Below are 18,865 nucleotides of genomic sequence, written 5' to 3' on the forward strand. Positions count from 1 at the left end.
TCAACAGTTAGCTGGGCAAGTTACACAAGAGATGATGTTATTGCTTCATGTTCTTTGCATTTATTTGTTCAAGATTATTTTGGGAGTACCAAGGAAGATGTGCTACAAAGTAAATTCTTGAAACCTACCATTTTTCAATGAATAACACTTTTCCTTCTACAACTTTAAGAACAAAACTAAGAACATCTGAAGATGGAAACCTGTGTAAAAAGTGCAAAAACGTTCTGGAAGAAAAACAAAACACCTGAGTTAGGTCATTCCAGCAAACTGATGCCTACTAGGAGAGTCTGACATCAAGAAACCGAGACTGACCTATGAAAGCAAACATTCTTTTCCCCTTGCTCACTATGTAATTGTTAATTTGCTTCAATAGCAGGCAAAGAATTTAACAATTTAGACTCTGTATTAGGCAAACCCTGACCGAGACAATTAACCAGGAAAAGTCCTAGTTCATTTGATAACTTCAACAGGATATATTTTGTCCAAATTTTGACCCATTTAAGTGAAAGATTTTTTTTTTTTTTTTTACTGATCATTTAATGTCTTTTGGAAGTTATTTAAGGGAAATCTCGCATTGACTTACACCTCTATAATTTAAGATACAAATTGCAATAAAATACAGAAGTCATTACAGATCACAGATGCATGCTTCTTTCCTTCCTTTCTACTGCGTCTTGTTTGTCTCTGTCTTACTGACATCTTCTCCTTTAGGTAGACGCAAGCGTCCGAGCACACTGAGGGAGCTGAGGTCCACCGCCAGTTTCCTGTATTTTGCTGAAAGCTTACGCTGCGCCTCACCTATTCCTTCTCTCTTAAAAGGTCATAATAAACCCAAGTCTCCCAAGAACTCTTTCAGTATAAATTGTTTTAAAGAAATGCAAGACAGCCTTTTTAATCTAAGCACTACGTGGTGGTACAGCCGAGATAACATCTAACGCTCATGCCTGAGCTGAGAAGATTTATTTCTAGGGACCTAACGCCAGCGGGTGCCCCCCAGTCCCTCGTTCCCCGCGGGACACGGGAATCGCGCCCAGGGCTACAGGAGAGGCACAAGCACCGCGAAGCCAGAGGAAGCGACTACAAACATCCCCCCTCGACCCCCGGCCGCCCTGTCCAGCCCGGGCCCCCCGAGGAGCCGACGCTCAGCACCGCGGGGACGGGCCGGGCCGGGCCCGGCCGCCGACAGGGCCCCTCACAGCAGCGCCCTTCGCTCCCGCCGCGGGGCTGCGCCGCCCCCCTGAAGCGCAGCCCCGCTGAGGAGGGCGCCAGCCCTCAGCGGCACCGCCGGCCCAGCGCCGCCGAGGCGGGGGAGGCCGGCTGCCCCCCCCGGCGGGCGGGAAAAGCCCTTCCCGGCCGCCCCCGCCGCTTTGTGCCGCGCGGGGCTGCGCAGGCGCAGGCGCCTCCGGGCTGGGCCCCGCCGCCGCCGCCCCGCCGGTCGGGCGGGTCCCGCTCGGCCCCGCCAGCGCGCAGGCGCGGCCCCGCCCAGCGGCCGCGCAGGCGCCGTTGCCTCCCATGGCGTCTCCCGCCCCCTCCCCGTAGTGGAAGCCGAGGCGGTGACGTCAGGAGCGGCGGCCATTACACGGTCTGGTGCGAGGGAGCGGGCGGCAGCGCCGCAGCAGCGGAGAGCGCAGCGCCCCGGGCCGCTTCCGCACCCGCCGCCTCCTGCCCTGCCCTGCTCTGCCGCGTCGCGGCCGCCGCTGCCGCCCGTTGGGAGCGCGGATCGGAGGGGCCTCCGGGGCGGTGCGGCAGCAGCCGGTGAGGAGGAGGAGGAGGAGGAGGAGGGGGAGAGCGGGATGGAGGAGAAGGTCTTCACCAAGGAGCTCGACCAGTGGGTGGAGCAGCTCAACGAGTGCAAGCAGCTCTCCGAGGGGCAGGTGAAGAGCCTCTGCGAGAAGGTGAGGGGCGGCGAGCGAGCGGGTGGCGGCGGCGGGGCCGCTCCCCGCCGGCGGGCGAGGGGCTGCGGGGAGGCGGTGGGGGCCGGGGCCGGGACGCTGCGGGGAGGCGGCGGCCGGTGGGGGAGCCCGCGGGGCCGGGGCGGCCTCTCGGCGGGAAGGCGAGCGGCCGGGGAGCCGGGGAAGGTGCTGCCGGGCGGGGGAGGCGCCTCCGCGCCGGGGAGGCGCGGGGGGGGGACGCGGGAAGAGGCGTCGGGGCGAGCGGGCCGGGGCCTCTCGGGCGGCTCCGCGGGGCCGGCTGGCGCCCGAGCCGCCGGCGGGGGTAGCGGGCCGGGGAGCCGGGCGAGCCGCGGGCGGGTCCGCGCCCCCTCTCGCTGCGCTGGGAGCCTGGCTCCGCCTCCCGCCTTTTCATCGCCTCCTAAAATGGCGCCGCGGCCGGGATTCTCGGGAGAGACCCCCGAGCGCGGCCGCCATCCCGGGGGTGCGGGGGCCGCGGACGGGCGGCGCTGCGCCGGCCCCGGCCCTTCCCGGCCCTTCCGCGGGCCCCGCTTGGCGCGGCCGCCCCGGGGCGGCCCCGGGGGGGCGGGGGGGCCGGGTCGCGGCTGCCGGCCCGGGCGGCCGTCGTGTGCGGAGGGTCGCGCGTGAATCGACGCGACATACTGTCGTGATACGGCTAAAATCTTAAGGCAGCCCCAAAAGTGTTAAGTTATCACAATGAAAATAAAAGCTTATGGTAATCACTTGAAAATTACACGGGGTAAAGAACTGCCTCTTGAACGTAACAGCTTTGAATTTTTTTTTTCATGGTACAAATAAGCACAGACGCATTTACAACGAATTGAAGGGTAGATTAGCTTTGCGACTTTGTTTTTTCCTGAATAAGATTCTGGGTTTCATGAAATTCACAGAATAGACAGTTGAGATCCCATAGAGCTATTTATTTTTATGGTGATGGATTGAAAATGTTGAGACTTAGATGTCTGTGTTAATTGAGGTATTTATAGCTTAGAGAGGTCTTAAAATCAGCCCAGGATAGATTGCCTTTTGGAAATTAAAGGAAAAAAAATTGTTCTAGCAGCATCCAGCTGCATTTTCCAATTGGATTCTAATTCTGGGTGTAACTTAATAGCTGAGCAATTTTTTCGGTTACTGAAGGTTTTATGTATTCCTGCCTTTCTAGACTGAAGGAAGTAATATTTGTGGACTGTTTGGGAACTAGAAATTAACGAATATAGGAAGTTACTGATGTACTGGGTTCTGAAGAAGGCTGTGTACCTGCCACGAGAATTAGAATATTCTAAATTTGGCATCATGCCTTCAAATACTACAGCATGTTGTTTTGGAAGCAAATTGTTTCCAGAGGACTGTCCATGAACTTACTAAAGAGCCTGCAGTATTTTTGGCCAGACGGGTTCTCGCTTGAGTACAAATTTTAGTTGCCTAGTATTCCAGCAACTTAAAATTGTTACTATTTGATGCAGTTTGTGTATTTTAAATTGAGTTGCAAGCAAGTGGCAGTGTCGCTGCCTGACTCTTTTTCATGTGTGTCTCCAATGACAGCGGTCCAGCTTCCTCCTTGCATTGCTTTGCTGGAGAGGCGAGTATTCCACTTGCCGTCACTGATAAACCGATGCTGGTACAGGGTCCTGAATACCGCATGAGCGGGTGTATTTTGTAAGCTTGTATGGTAACTTGCAGGAGCGTGAGGAATATACAAAAAGCTTTCAATTTACTGGGAGGTTTCGATAGGCGAAGAGTAGGCATACCATTAGAAATTCCTTACAGAAGATACTGTAGTTCCAGTCATCATTGTCACGCAAGATGACATTTTCATTTTTCCCCAGTGAAGAATGGAAATGAGCTGTATTTCTGGATAAATGCTTAATGCTTGTCACTAAAAGAATGGTGGATAAAAAGAAAGTTTACAGAAAGTTGTGTGTCTAACTGCTGTGTTTTGAGACGAGAGACCACAAGAATGTGTGAGAGAAGCGTACCTGAAAAATATCAGTAACCTCTTTGGCTCAAGTTGGGTGGATATGACCTAGCTCCAGACCAAAGGTAGTGTTTCCCCGGGTAGCGTGACACTGTGCGTGAACTGAAATTCCCTATCTCTGACGGGTTTGTGGTCAGCGCTTTGCAGAGTACAGCCACATGGCTGTTTATTTTAAGGAAAGGTGATTTGTTGCTGGTGACTACAGGTGGATTTACTGGGACTTCCTGCTAAGAGTAGTTAAATTTCTACATGGTTGCTGATGCAAGGAATTGGAAGTAGGCCCCCGAAGTCTGAGTTTTCCATGAAGTCGTCTCTGCCCCCTCAAGTGGGAAGCCATATTCGTGAAAGCATGGCGTTAGTTGAATTCTGTGCCCTCCTGCTGAGGGACAGCATTCGCTTTAACGTGTTTCCATGCTTCCAGCACTGACTCTCAGAATCTTCACGGAGTTGTGATTGTCTTAAGTAGTTTCGTGGATGTAATCACACCCAAAGGTTATGTTTTTCCATAGATAGCTTAATGTGTTAAGGACAGTGTCAAATATAGCTACTGTTCCAAAGGACAGATAAAGACCCTACTAGGTATAAACTGTCATTCTTCACCACATTGAGTTGTAGCTAGGACTAGTTAAAATAAACAAATAAATAAATAAAAAAAATCTTTGCGAGATTTCAAACACTGTGTGATTGGATGATCTTCCTGACTGGTATTTCTTGATCTGCTGGGACTTCATGTGTGCAGACTGGTGCCTGTCTAATAAGAATAAGCCTAAGGGCTCTCTTGTGTTTCACTATTGATATCTAAAGAACATAACAGCTATTTACAAACATAATTATGAAGTGTGGCCATTCATGCATCCCAGTTACTTTCTTAGTGCCTCTTACCTTGCGCCTGGTTACCTGGGTGATGGTGGTAACTGGGCAGAAATGTCTCCTAAGTCTAGGAATAATTTGTAACCATGAATAATACATAATAGTTTCACAGATGATTTGAAAAAAATATGAACCTCTGAGTAGCAGTTAAGTTATTCGAGGCTTAATATGTGCTACGTATTTTATGGTACATCAGTTGTGCGACCAATTGTGCGTGTTTTGCTTAAGGATTTGGTAAGTGTAAGTTTTGAAAAAGCAGTCAAAATGCACGTCACGTAGTCGCTGTTACGTATCAGCAGTGTTTGTCCTGTTAACGCTGAATTGTTTATTGACTGTTGTCTGTGAACAGATGAGAAAGGAAGTCCTTTATTGCCAGGTGAGGGTTTTTCCACTGGCCATTTTGAATGAAAGGATGCTGCTTTGGAGTACTGTTCGTTTCCATACTTTGTGAAGGTAGAAGGCAGTGGTCTTGTCTCCTCGCTGTGGTGTAAAAATGCCCTTTATCACAGGAGAGGGGGGTGTGGTACATTGCTCAGGAAGGTGGGATGACAGTCTGAAAATGCACAAAGGAATGAGTTGAATTTGTGGATGGAGTCTCCATTGGTTATTTCAGCAGGTATCTAGTGCAGGTGGAGGGAGAGGTATCAGAGTCTCTCCCCTGGAAATACTAGTCTGTAATGAAGTGGGTTTGAACATGGCATATGGTTTTTAGAAAAAGAAGGCAATTTGCTCATATATGCTGTGTAGACTGTTCAAGGTTCTCTTCCCATGTACTTGAATTACTAGTCTCCTCCAGCTTTTGATCTGTAACAATGATCTTGGTTACATTTGCTTTTTGATTTGTCACCCGTGCTGATTTTCATAGTATAAATATGTTTCTGGGCCATACTGTTCTCTGGTATGTACCTTGTTAATGGTGTGTTTTTCTAATTATTTTTCTGTTGCAAAACTTCCACCTTTGTTTAACACCGTATCTTCCAAGTTAGATTTTCCGAGACTGATGGCAGATGAGAACTAACCAAACATGCATGTACCACTGCAGCTGTGTGAGCTGCTTGAACTCAATCAGCTTGTGTTAAGTGCCTTAGTCCTGGGAGGGCAGTATGTTACTGATGAAGCTTTCATTTGGGTCAACACTGCCCCCCCCCCCGAGTTCAGTTCCTCTAATGCATAGGACTGGCAAGTTTTGTGAATCTCCTGTTTTTTAACCTATTAGTGCCCTGAGATGTCTGCCCTGCTTCTTTTTCAGGCAGAGAGGCACATGTTCCCTTCTGCCTCCTCTACTGTTGGGGAGTTACCTTTCTTAGCTGATTATTTTTGCCCCGAATTGAATGTTTTAAACTGTCCCCAGCCATGTTTGCAAGGGCTTTTCCATTAGCTAGCTTTTGCGTTCCCATATCTTTACATGTAACCATCGCATATGACTATTCTTCAAACTAGAATGATTGTAAAAGTGAATGTTTCTGTCTGAACTGGCTGTAAATCAACTGAAAAACCTGCCCTGACAGAATTCCCAGCCAGTGAGAGTTTCTGTGCGGTGGGCTGTGTATTGGACAAGCTCTGTGTCCCTCCATCCCTACCCCTGGCAGAAGATGCATGTGGGTCTGGGAGGCACAGCATTTCAGTTCCTCCTTGCTACTGCATTGCCTCCTGTGTTCGCTAACAAGGAAACCCTTAAACTACTGCCGGTGGTGGGAGGGCCCTCTTCAGTTGTTCCAGGGGCTGTGGGAGACCAGAAGATGGTTTAGGACTCCTTTGCTACTGCCTTGTTGAACGTACCCAGGGATCAAGCCATTGATGGGTGCACATAGTTATACCTTCTGTCTCTGAAGAGTTACAGGTGGATTGTGAAAAGCTTTTTGTGACATTTTAATAACTGTGTTTTAGATTATTCTGGAACACTACCACAAAAAAAGATCCTTTCACTCCCAGTGTTCTGTGTTTCTTTTTTTTTTTTTTTTTGTGATGGTTGGTAATATAAAATGGAAATTGTCTCTTTACACAAAAGGCATTTGAAGTGTCAGCCTTGCCAGCCTTCTTGCCTAGTCCTGATTATACTTCTAACGTTTTGATGTGCGTATGAGAATATAGGCTTGTATGTGCCAATTCTTGTAGCATCAGCAGCTTTCTAATTTTTTTCAATTCTAGGAAATTCTGTAAAATTGAGTTGTGCTGGCAGTTAGGTGTTTCTTTTTTTTTTTTTTTTAATTACAACATTAGTTGTGATCAAATAGAAGTGAAAGATATTTTTGTATTGTTTTAGAAGTTATTTTGGGCATAGCTTAAAATAACAGAAGTAAGCACTCTAAGTCAGAGCAAGTTCCTAGTTGAGTTCTACCAGTTTAAGTCTCGGGACATGGATGAGGCTGTAGATTGATGTCCTCCTCCAAATCTACCTGTGGTGAGGCTTTGCCTCCTGAGATCTGATGACAGTGCTGCTCTGTGATTGCTCCCTAGCCATTTTCAGTTAGTCATCTGGGCTGCCTTAAACAGTGTAATAACCTAACCTGTCTGGCTGTGTCTGGCGTGAGTTAAGGAGGCCTTGTACAAAAGGCTGTGTGAAGGGGATCAAAAGACCAGTGGTTGAATTTCCATCCTCACTTAGGGACCCTTAAACACAGCACCTATATTCAGTAACACAGTTGTTGCCCTCGGTTCCTTTTCTTTAGGTAGTATGTGAAGCTGGAAAAACAGTTTATTCCTGGCTAAAGAATACATAGTGGAGCTCAATTGCTCATTAGTCAGGTCTCCAATATTTCTGCTGGGTATATTGAAAATACCTTCCAATATAGGTGTTACATGCTTGCTAGTTGGTTTTGAAGTATATTTCTTGTGACACACGTGCCTACCCCATCCTCCAGGTGGTACCCTGACCATACCTTTAACATGACTGTGCCTATCTGTGGTTGGAGTTACTTGAGCAAAAGGGTTGAAAACCTTTTGAATTTATTACATGAAGCTGGACTTGCAGATATCAGGCACAACTAGTTGGGAATAGCTTTAGCCTATTCCTTTTTTTAACAACTTGAACGATACAAAATAAATACAGCTTGTTCTACAGAGGGGACTGAAGACCATCTCCATGTAAGTGGGCAGCTTCATGCATTACTACTGTTGCTGTGTTTCTTGGAACTCCCATGTAGAGAGGAAGGCATCTGGATTTCCTGAGCTATTTGGCCTCTTACATTTTTTTAAAAAAAGATTTCTCTAGACTTTGTTTTTCTTTTAATTCAAAGTTAAAGACAGTAAGATATTTTGTATGAAGCAAGATAATGACGTTGCGTTCTTTCAGAGGAGCCCCTTCCTATCCTCTTTTTTCATCTGGTCTTGTCAACTACGGATCGTTATATGGCAGTTCCCCTTTCCTTCTCCCAAGTCTGCCTCTGAGGGAAAGAACAGGCCTTTCAGTTATGCTGAGTATGTAAGACTGCTAATGATTTTTCCAAATTGAAGTTTTGAGGGGACTATCAAGGCTGCAAATGTTATCAGTCATTGCTTTGTAATACAAAAGAGCAGAGGATTATTTGGCAAAATTTTACTGCCTGTATGCTTTCTTGGTAGAGCTTCTAGAATTTACAGGAGAATAAGGAAGGTGGTTCTCATTTAATCTTATATGCAGTACTGGCATTAGGATTGATCTTTTGGTTGGCTAACATCTTGTGTTTAACTGGACTCTCTTCTATCGAAACAAGAATTGCTAAAAGAGTAAGGGAGCAGTTGTTGCTGAGTTGTGGAGCAGTGAACAAGGGTACTTTGCTGTGTGTTGTAAAGTAGAAAGCTGATTGGATTTTATGCTTTTTTGGTTAGTTCTTGTTCTTGTTCACTGACATAGTCATTGATAAATAAGTTACTAAACTTTCATTTTGTGCACCTTGAACTAAAGTAAAACTTCGAGTTCATTTGTTAGTTCTATTTGCCCTACCCCAAGAAAATTAAGGGCTACAAATGTAGTGACCACATCGTGACACAGGTCCTCTCAGGAGCTGCATTGTGACTCTTTGACCAGGCATGCCTTGTTTTCCTTCTTCGAGTTCTAAACTTTCAGTATTGCCAGTAGTGAAAGAGGTTAGAAACAGAGGTATAGGCGCTAGTCACAAGACCAGAGAGAAAACAGATTGGTTATCTTCTGTTTCAGTCCTGGGAAAAGAGTATTTTGCTGCTGTGGCTTCTTCTATGTGGATGGAAATCCTGGTATTACTTACTTTGGAATACTAAATAATTAAATGTCGGTAGGGAGCTTTGTATTTTAATTTTTGTTCCTACTTATACATTCACATTGAACTCCTTGGTCGATTCTGAAGTTCAGCATAAATGAGTTTCCAGTTTGTGCCATGTATAATCTGACGGCTGTCGTACCTTCTTCACAGAAGGGTTATATTGGAGGCCCCATTTCTCTAGTTTTGTTTAAAATCTCAGACAGTGAATGAAAATACCTTTTGGTCTAAAAATGGTGAGCCCATCTTTTGTCTGAACATGTTCTCTTTCCTCTGCAAGTAAGAATTGGGGGGAAGCCCTTAAATTGAAGGAAACAAATGTATTCACTCTGCAGAAGACTTTCTGACTGTAATGGGTGACTTTGCTTGGAACTTGAACCTCTTCCAGGCCACAGTGTTTGGCCAGCTAAAACCAGTATTCATCCCAATTAGCTGATCATTGTGCCTTTAGTCACATCCTGTGCATCTTGACGACAGGAAATTATGGGTGTGGTTGAAGTCTTCGATCTCATAAAAATATCTTTATGGTAACTACAAATACCTATTTTTTTTTTTCTTGGTTACAGTGGATGCTTCTCCACACACACTTTACTAGACAGCATGGTGGGTTGCAGGTGTGAATTCTGGTCTGCCAAGAATGACAGATTACCATCTGCAACCATGACTTTGGAGCGATGTTGTCTAATTAAAATAATGGTTGTATTTCCTTTACTGAGTTAGTGGTAATCTTTTGATAAGTGCTTCATAGCACTGGTTCGCTGCTATGCAGCAGTTTCAAGGATTGTTCTACGATTCTACAAAGGCACAGTAATGTTTACTGCATTTTTTTTCCGATGTGCCCCAGAGTTTTTCAGGGTAGGTATTTGGTTTGAGCTGTCAGAGCTCCTGCTAGAATGTATGGATCTAAGGAGGGGTAGGAGTAATTGAGAAATAACTGGCATGTTCTGGACACACAAAGGAATTTGGGTACAGATGAATTCAGAGGACTTTTTAGAAATGGACCACTTGAATTCTGTGAGGCAAGGTTGATTATATACTCTCCTTATGAGGGAAACTCACTTGTCCTCAGCGTAGAGTGCGTTGAGAGAGTGGATGGATGATAGCCTTTATGGCATTTATGACTCAGCCTTAATCTGTGGCATATAGGATAAAAATATATGCAGTGACCAGGGGAAATAGGAGGTACCTCTGCATGCATATAACCACTGCATCTCATTAAATGAAATTGTAAAGATCTGAAAATCATATGGTAGTAGCTTTAATGGTCATGCAGTCTTTATAATTCTTATCCCTGACTGTTCATTATAAAATGCAGAGTTTACACTTGGATCTTGCATTGTCTTAAAACAATGAAGCTAATCTTTGTATTTTAAGAACAGTGTTTTGCATAAAAGATGTGCTTTGTAAACAAAGGCAACAAAACACTGCTTTACTGTTTGTCTGGCCATTTAGAAGATGTGCAGCAGTCCAGGAATGTTTTAATTCTTTAATACTAGGTTGTATTTTTATGCAGTACTACTTGCTTTACAATAAAGTGAAAATGTGTTGTTTTCTTGTGTGTTTAACCTAATATTCGTTTTATTCTTGTTGTGTTTTGGGTGTTTTGGGATTGTACAAATTGCCTCTTTCCAGAGAAATGGCTGAGTAAGCCAGTATTTCAGATATCGAGTAGGAACGAATTGCAGTCACTATGACTAAGCTGAAGTGTGTTTGATATGTGCTTATTGTTTGAACTTTGAGATTGCTCGACGTAAAATACGTAACTTTCCACCTTGGCAATTGTTGTTTATGACAGCATTTTACGTTGTTCTTCTTACGCTTTTCTTGTGCAACTGTCTCTTACAGCTACATTTTTTTTCCTGCATTAGACTTTATTGGTGCTTGGCTGCAAAATTAGCATTTATCAATTTGAAATAATGAGTTCTTTTCAGTCTTAATCTGTATCCATTTGCACTTGGTTTTGAAATCGGAGTCTATAGGGCTGAAAAACTAGTTAAGCTGATTTGGAGATAGGGTCTGATAATTGTAATGTAGTATGCTGTTGACATCAAGCTTTTGCTTAAATTTATTCACCTTTTTTAAATTGTAGAATGCCATCACAAGTTAAACTTTCTGTGGTGTGGGGTACTCCTGAGCATTGAAGACATACAGAAGTTTGGGCTGTCTTAATATTAAGAATTAAGAACTTAAAAAAAGACTGAGAAATAAAAGCACTAATAAGTGTTAAAGAAAAATCTCTTTCAGAATTGTGTAACTGTTTATCCTAGTGATAGGCAATGAAACCTGGATGTTTCAAAATGTTGGTGTCAAAATACTGCGAAGGTATTGCACTGTTATCCTTCTTGGCAGTAGGTCACTGGGTTTTTGAAGTACAAGGAATCAGGCGTGTGTCTCTCTTCCCTAGTTCTCCCTCTTCAGGTGGTTTGACCAAGGAGTACGCTGTTTTGTGTTGAAGGCTGCTGAAATGCTCTGCCGCTTCCTTGCCCTGCGAAAGTGTAGGAGAGCTGCTGGTGGGAAGCCCAGTGGGTTGGCGGGACGGATGGATGGGGATGGGCAGGGAGGGAGTTGCATGATGTGGCTGAGCAAGGAGCGTTGTCGTGGATCTTGGGGAAGGGATCAATAAAGAGGGAGTGGAACCAGATGAGGTTGCACAGGGCGGTGTGTGGTCCAGTACAAAGTCAGGGTCACAATACTTCAGTAATATTAGTGATAGCTTAACTTCTGTGAAACTTGAATTCTGAAATTGTAATATTACCTATACTGTTGTCTTAACAACTTGTGTTTTTGTTATGTTACAGTATATTACAACACTTTTTGCTTTACTCTTTTGTAGGAATTAATTTAATGTGGAAATTTGGGGTATGGTTGACAGACCACTTGTTGGTGGCTTGTTTTCAGGGTGTTATTTTTTTCCACTTTCAGCTCTGCTGAGGCTCCTTTGCAGGGGCAAGGAAACCGCTTAAGCACTTCAGTATACACCACTGTTAATGCTATGGGACATAAGACTGTAAATGGCCTAAGCAGTTCGTGAGGCAGTATATCATGGAACTAGTTTCAGAACATGGAAATATTGAAATCCCTGCACCAGCATTCCTTCGTTGCAGGATTTAAATAGAGATTGCTGTTTTGCAAGTTGACCTGGAACAGTCTTTTTCCATCAGAGTAGCTGTCTGACTTATCTACGTGTTTGGTCATATGCATATCTGAGTGATTTAATATTTCAAGAACTGAGGAAGCAACAACTCCATTGCTGAGAACTATGCCATTTTAATCTCGGTCAGCGTAAACGTTGCATACCTTTGATGAAAAATGAATGCTGCATTCTTTGTGCATTGCTTCCAGTGTGTTAAGAAAATAAAGCAGTAGAAAACATTCTAAATTAAAGAGTAGGGTTTTTTCATATTGAAGTGCTATAAGTATCTGCAATGTTCTCTGTCAAAAGGAGAATTAAGATGGCTAATGCTTTGAATGTAATAGCATATTAGAAGAAGCTAAGGCTGTTGAAACACCTTCAAAACATCCGGTGAGTGTCACTGCATTAAAATGAACTTAAGTCAGGCTATCTTAAAATAAATCTACACTTTTAGCATCTACCACAAGCCAGCAATGACCTATCTTTAGTACTAGACACAGCATGAGTGGAAACTGTCATATGAGATTGACTTTTGACGTAAATATGTCTGTGGAGTGATTTAACTCTGTTGCTCATGCTGTAATATCTAAAGCTCTGTGCCATGCAGGGTGCTTAACCATGATTGCATTTTTGCATTTCTTTCCAGTGCTGAGTGAAATGTTGAATTTTGTCCACCTCCATCATTAAGCTATGTGTTGCTGGCACTTTTTTTGTTTGAAGTGGTGACCGTGGTGGTGAGCCTGGACAATATGCTGGAACAGTGAGACCACTTTTGGAGGTGGGGGTGTCAGTCACTGTCCAGCTAATGGCTTCATGAATAGGGTGGAAACTTGGACACAGCAGCATGTTTCTTAATAGCTTGGTTCATGTCAATACCCAGTATTTAATATACTGTTTAGATTTTAACTTCAAATGTTTCTTTCCTAACTTTTTAAAATGTAATGCTCTTCAGAGTATGATGAATTTTTTCTAGTGTCTCAAAATACTACTTTGCTTAGCAGAACCCCCCCTAAAATGAGTATGCTGCTTTAGTTGTCAGGTTAGGTTTGATAAAGTTGGGAAAAGTGAGCCTAAAATGAATGTGGTGTTGCTCTTCCACCTGTCTCTTATTGATGCGTGCTTCAGAATATTTTGGATTCAGCGTGGTCTGTGCATAGGTGGTATTTGGTGCTGTTTCTGCAAGTCTTGTAGGCATCCCGGGTTATAAAACAGAATACAGGTTTTATATATTCTCTTGTCATTCTGGTAATGAGGTAAAAAAAGGGATCCTTTTCGAATAGCAACATTGGCGCTTGAAAGGCATGGAAATCTTTGTAGATGGTAACTTGTAAACTTGTTACTATTTTTATTTCTAATACCCTCTTGATTTAGAAAATTATTGTGGCATGTGTTTGGTGACTTCTGAGAACAAACCGCAACTGGCAGCGTGATGGTTAGATTAAGGAATTCTTACATTATTTCAAAATTACCTTTCTGATGCCATATTTAGCTTGTGCTTCTTCATACAAATTGCCTTTGTCTGCAACCTTTCTGCACACAATTTTAGTGAAAAAATGGTGATGACAAAGATGTTTCCCTACTTAGGTTTATAAAGACACAACTCGGTGTTACTTGTGTGTACTTAAGCACAAAACTTGAAAGCTTGTGCAGGTAAACTACCTGCTCTGCAATTGCTGATACCACTGGATGTTAGTTACGTTCTCACTTCTGCATCGTGTAGGATTCTGCCTTTGCATTCCAAGATGTATGTTTAGATGGGTAGCAAATTGTCTGCTGACGCGGGATGTCTGAAGCGTAGAACTCTTGGAGCTTTTGCTAGCTGATACGGCTGTGTTCACCTCCCAGAGGGAGAGTCTTGGGTTTGGCCATGTCTGAGTTCAGGCTTTTGGAGGGTTGGAGATAAGACATTGGCATGATTTTGGATGTAAAAAAGTCTGAGTGTTGTTTGGTTTTTTTCCTATTCTGGAAGTTAATTCTAAAATACCCTCCTCGAGAAGGGAAAAAACCACCAAAACAAAAATCTGCTACTAATACAGCATTGCATAAAGCAAAATTTTAAGTAAAGATAAACTCTTATCTCAAGTGCTTCAGACAAGGAAGGGACAAGAGTTGATAAAGAGGGCAGGTAGTAGAGAGCTGGAAGTGATGGAGCATACTTGGAATAAAATGACTGTTTGTAGACAAACTCACAATTTCTGTGTTTTTTGTTTCATAGGCTAAAGAAATTTTGACAAAAGAATCTAATGTACAAGAAGTGCGATGTCCAGTCACAGTCTGTGGAGATGTCCACGGACAATTTCACGACCTCATGGAACTTTTCAGAATTGGAGGCAAATCACCAGATACAAACTATTTGTTTATGGGGGACTATGTTGACAGAGGCTATTATTCAGTCGAAACAGTCACATTGCTTGTAGCTCTTAAGGTAACTTTTCTTCTCATCTGTACAGTTCTGTATAAAACATATATAATTACTATCCTGACTACACTTAATAGATATTATGATTTGCACTACATTGATATTATAGGTACAAAACGTGAAATGTTGGCTGTCTTAGTTTTCTAAGATACTTCTGAAGAGAAAAGTAACGTTCAGGTGCAAGCCTGAACTTTTTCTAAAATGAGTGCTGTATTTATTTTTTACTTGCCTAAGTAGCAATCTTTAAGAATTTGCTTGGAGAGATCAGCTGAATGCACAGGTGTAGTGAAGCCCACCAGTAACAATGAATAAATTTTTAATTAATGTCAAAAGTATTTGGCAGCTGAAGATGTGAATGAATTATTCCTTCTTTTCTCAAAGGTTTTAATTGAATCTTCTTAAAAAGGGTTTGGGTTTTATTGCTTTATTGACATATGACAGGGGGTGAGGGGTGCAAATTCTGGTTTTTTTGGGAAGACATACGTATTTTGATGCCTCTAAAGTAAACTGTTATGTTTAGGTCCGTTACCGTGAACGTATCACAATTCTTCGAGGGAACCATGAAAGCAGGCAAATCACACAAGTATATGGTTTCTATGATGAATGTTTAAGAAAATACGGAAATGCAAATGTTTGGAAATACTTTACAGACCTTTTTGATTACCTGCCTCTAACTGCCTTGGTGGATGGCCAGGTATGTTGAAATTTTACAAAGTTAAATGTTACTACTTGTAAAGGGAGCTGTTAACACTGTATTCTATCAGCTCTCAGGGAATCTGTTGCAGATTTTCTCCTAATCATTTATACTAAACAGTTATAATTGCACGGATATAATTAATGTAAATTAATGAGATAAACTTTCTATATCTAACTCTTCCAGATTTTCTGTCTACATGGTGGCCTCTCTCCATCGATAGATACACTGGATCACATCAGAGCACTTGATCGCTTGCAGGAAGTTCCCCATGAGGTACTGAAAAATAATTTTCTAAACTCATGGTGGGATTCATGATTCAGCATATGTTGGGTATTTGAGTACACAGGCTGAAAATGAAATTCTGAACAACTTAGCAATATGAAAGTGCCTGTCTTCCTGTTCTAGTTCTTTGAAGGAAGAGTAAGGGGCATGTTCTTGCCTAAAGAAAGAAACCTATTTTAGTGTGCCTAGAATCTCAACAGGTACCACTTAATGATCTCCAAGGTGAGAACTACTATGAAAGTTCTTCATTCAGATTAACTTATTGATAATATTTCAAGTGTTAACGGCACTAGCTGTTGTAGTTGATAGGCATTTTTTTTTAAGTCTTAAAGAGCTGCTGCAGCAAGTTGTGCAGGGGTGGTGTGCGTGTAGGTTTTTTGTGGGGTCTCTGTTTCTGAAACATTTGCATCTCTTACAGGGTCCAATGTGTGACTTGCTATGGTCAGATCCAGATGATCGTGGTGGCTGGGGAATTTCTCCTCGAGGTGCAGGTTATACATTTGGACAGGATATTTCAGAAACCTTTAACCATGCTAATGGCCTTACGTTGGTTTCAAGAGCTCATCAGTTGGTAATGGAGGTAAGCAGGATAGCCTGTGCGTTTAAACTCTGGATTGCATAGTTGGTGCATTAATACCGTACTCTGTGTCAGAGATGTGCGTGTGCTGCTGTGACAACTGATGATCCAGCTGCGAGTCTTCTTTTGACAGTATTCATGTGCTACTAAAGGAATTTCTTAGTTTGACAGTGGACTAACCTGTATTTTGGGCTTTTTTCTGAAAATTTGCAGCGATGTCTCAAAACAGACTTTAATAGTATATGTGGTACTGCATTTCTGTGTAGATAAAAAGGTTCTTAAACATAAATGCTGAGTCCCTTGATAAGAAAATGAACACCAATATGTGTGCCTTGAAAAAAAGATGTATTTTTCCTGTTTACCTTGGATGCATGTTTTTGTTCTTAGTCTCTAGTTATCCCTCGCAGTTAAGATTTTTAAATGTATATCTGGATTCTGGTTTGGTGATCGCAGCTGAAGATTCAGCATAGATTCTTTACTTCAGAATTGCTGTTGTAATTTTTTTAATGCTATGGAGAATTGTTGCCGATTTTTTTTTTAAGTATGTTTAGGTCATGCTTACTAGTAAGAAGCAACATAGGAAGGCCAAAATTCCTTTTTACCCTTTTTCTCTCGAGAAGACAAATAAAGATACAGCCTTAATCTTATTTAAAATGACACTACGAATGCCAGTTAGGGTTTTGTGCATTAAAAATTCAGTTTGGTAGTGGTGATACGGGATACAACAAATTAACTTGGCTGTCATAATTTTTCTTTTTTTTTCCTCTCCAGGGGTATAACTGGTGCCATGATCGGAATGTAGTAACAATTTTCAGTGCTCCAAATTATTGCTACCGTTGTGGCAACCAGGCTGCAATTATGGAACTTGATGATACTCTAAAATACTCCTTGTAAGTATATTTAAAAACGAGATTTACATTGCCCATGATTTTCAGATAGTTACTGTAGCAAGATACCACTTAATTATTGTGTTGAGACATGGTTTTTCCCTATATGCTTTTTGGGAGGTGAAGTGAATGTGGAATTGTTGGGTTAGATGCATCTCAAGTCTTGGAGTCAAATATCTGGAACAGTTGTTGTTGACATCTTGTCTGTCAGATTAAAGTGAGACTCCTTGTTTTTGTTTGGTATAACTGCAGTTTAATGAAATACTACAGAGGTATGTGACTTGAGAGTAGGAGTACTCTGTCTTGTCCGAGGTAATGCCCTCCTAAGGGCCAGAGGCTTTTGGAATCTTCGAATTCTTCAGATGTTAGGATGTTGGCTTTTTAAATGAGGTTTCTAATCACCTCAGCAACAACTTTACTAGTAAACAAGGCAAAAGCATTGTGTAAACTGCCCCCTTTGACACTGACTGAAGACTTGAACTTTCTAAATGTATACTAATGCTTGACCAATTTGAGTCTTAAAGCTAAGATTTCTTTCTCTCCAGTCCGTAGTAGTAATCATAAGAGGAGTTTAAAATATGGGTAGTATAAATACATACTAGTAGAAGGAGTGGTAGAAGTTGAACACTTGTTCTAGAACAAGACTTTAATTGGTTGAAAAAACTTGGAAAGACGTACCTGTGTTAAGACCACTGCTACTGTAGTTCATCTATAAAGCATACCTGAATGTGAACCGAACTCTTGCGGTTTCATTAATATCTGTGCTTTTCAGTTTGCAGTTTGATCCAGCACCGCGTAGAGGTGAACCGCATGTTACTCGTCGCACCCCAGACTACTTCCTGTAAAGAGATTTTAGACCTGTACAGTATTGCCATGAACCATATGTTGACCTAAAGAAAATGGGAAGAGCAACAGTAACTCCAAAGTGTCAGAAAATATTTAACATTCAAACTTGTTTTCACATGGACCAAAAGACGTGCCATATTCAAATACAAAGCCTCTTGTCGTCAACAACTGTGACCACTTTAGAATGAACCAGTTCATTGCATGCTGAAGCAACATTGTTGGTCAAGAAACCAGTTTCTGGCATAGCGCTATTTGTAGTTACTTTTGCTTTCTCTGAGAGACTGCAAATAATAAGATGTAGACATTAACACCTCGTGAATACATTTAACTTTCCATTTAGCTATAGCTTTATTCAGCATGACTGTAGATAAGGGTAGCAGCAAACAATCATTGAAGCTTAAAGAACATTTTTAAAATAAGTACCAAGGCCTCATATTTGTTCTGAAACTGTTTGTTTGTTTTATTTTCAGGGAATACTGTTTAACTTAATTGTATTGATTTTTTTTTTTTTTTGTCTGCACTCAGTTCCCTTTTCCACTCTTTGCCCTACCATATTGTCCCTTGTAATTGTCCAAGGATAGTGAATTACTTTAAACAGAACTGTTTTTTTCTGTAAAACAATGTTACTGCAGGACAGAGCTGCAGTGTTTTTCATAATAAACTTGTGAACTAAGTATGGAAAAATGTCAAATCCTAATTGCATCTCAGGTCAACTGTGGTTTAATAAACTAACATACAGCTGGATGGGTTTTATAAACTTGCATAGAAATTTCCACCTTAAATAACTAAAACTGAGGTGATGGGAGTGTGCTGGGAAACTCTGACCTTTTGAATTCTGTCCCAGGGAGGTGCCTGGTCATTGTCATGCAGCTGAGGACGGAGCTTGCTCATTACTGACATGTTGTGTTCTTTCCCTCTTGGTGCTCTACTGAAATATTCAAAAATGGAAGAATATAGGATAACTTAATTGATTGAGTGTGGCTTTTTTCAAGTGTAAATCTAAGTTTGAGTAATTTACAATGTAGGTGCTAATACTTAAAATCATTTTCTGAAAA

At 42.3% G+C, this 18,865-nt stretch overlaps 1 protein-coding gene across 1 annotated transcript; it reads left to right on the forward strand.

Annotated features, from left to right (window-relative positions):
- The first annotated feature begins 1,586 nt into the window (after positions 1 to 1,586).
- Positions 1,587 to 18,820, forward strand: PPP2CA (protein phosphatase 2 catalytic subunit alpha). The gene is made up of 7 exons (XM_082324232.1): positions 1,587 to 1,895; positions 14,318 to 14,527; positions 15,042 to 15,215; positions 15,402 to 15,491; positions 15,919 to 16,080; positions 16,849 to 16,967; positions 17,737 to 18,820. The coding sequence occupies exons 1-7, from the start codon at positions 1,794 to 1,796 to the stop codon at positions 17,807 to 17,809; spliced, it is 930 nt and encodes a 309-aa protein (XP_082180358.1). The 5' UTR covers positions 1,587 to 1,793; the 3' UTR covers positions 17,810 to 18,820.
- Positions 18,821 to 18,865: the final 45 nt, after the last annotated feature.

Source organism: Platalea leucorodia, assembly GCF_965183815.1.
Source record: "Platalea leucorodia genome assembly, chromosome: 11".
Taxonomy (NCBI): Eukaryota; Metazoa; Chordata; class Aves; order Pelecaniformes; family Threskiornithidae; genus Platalea; species Platalea leucorodia.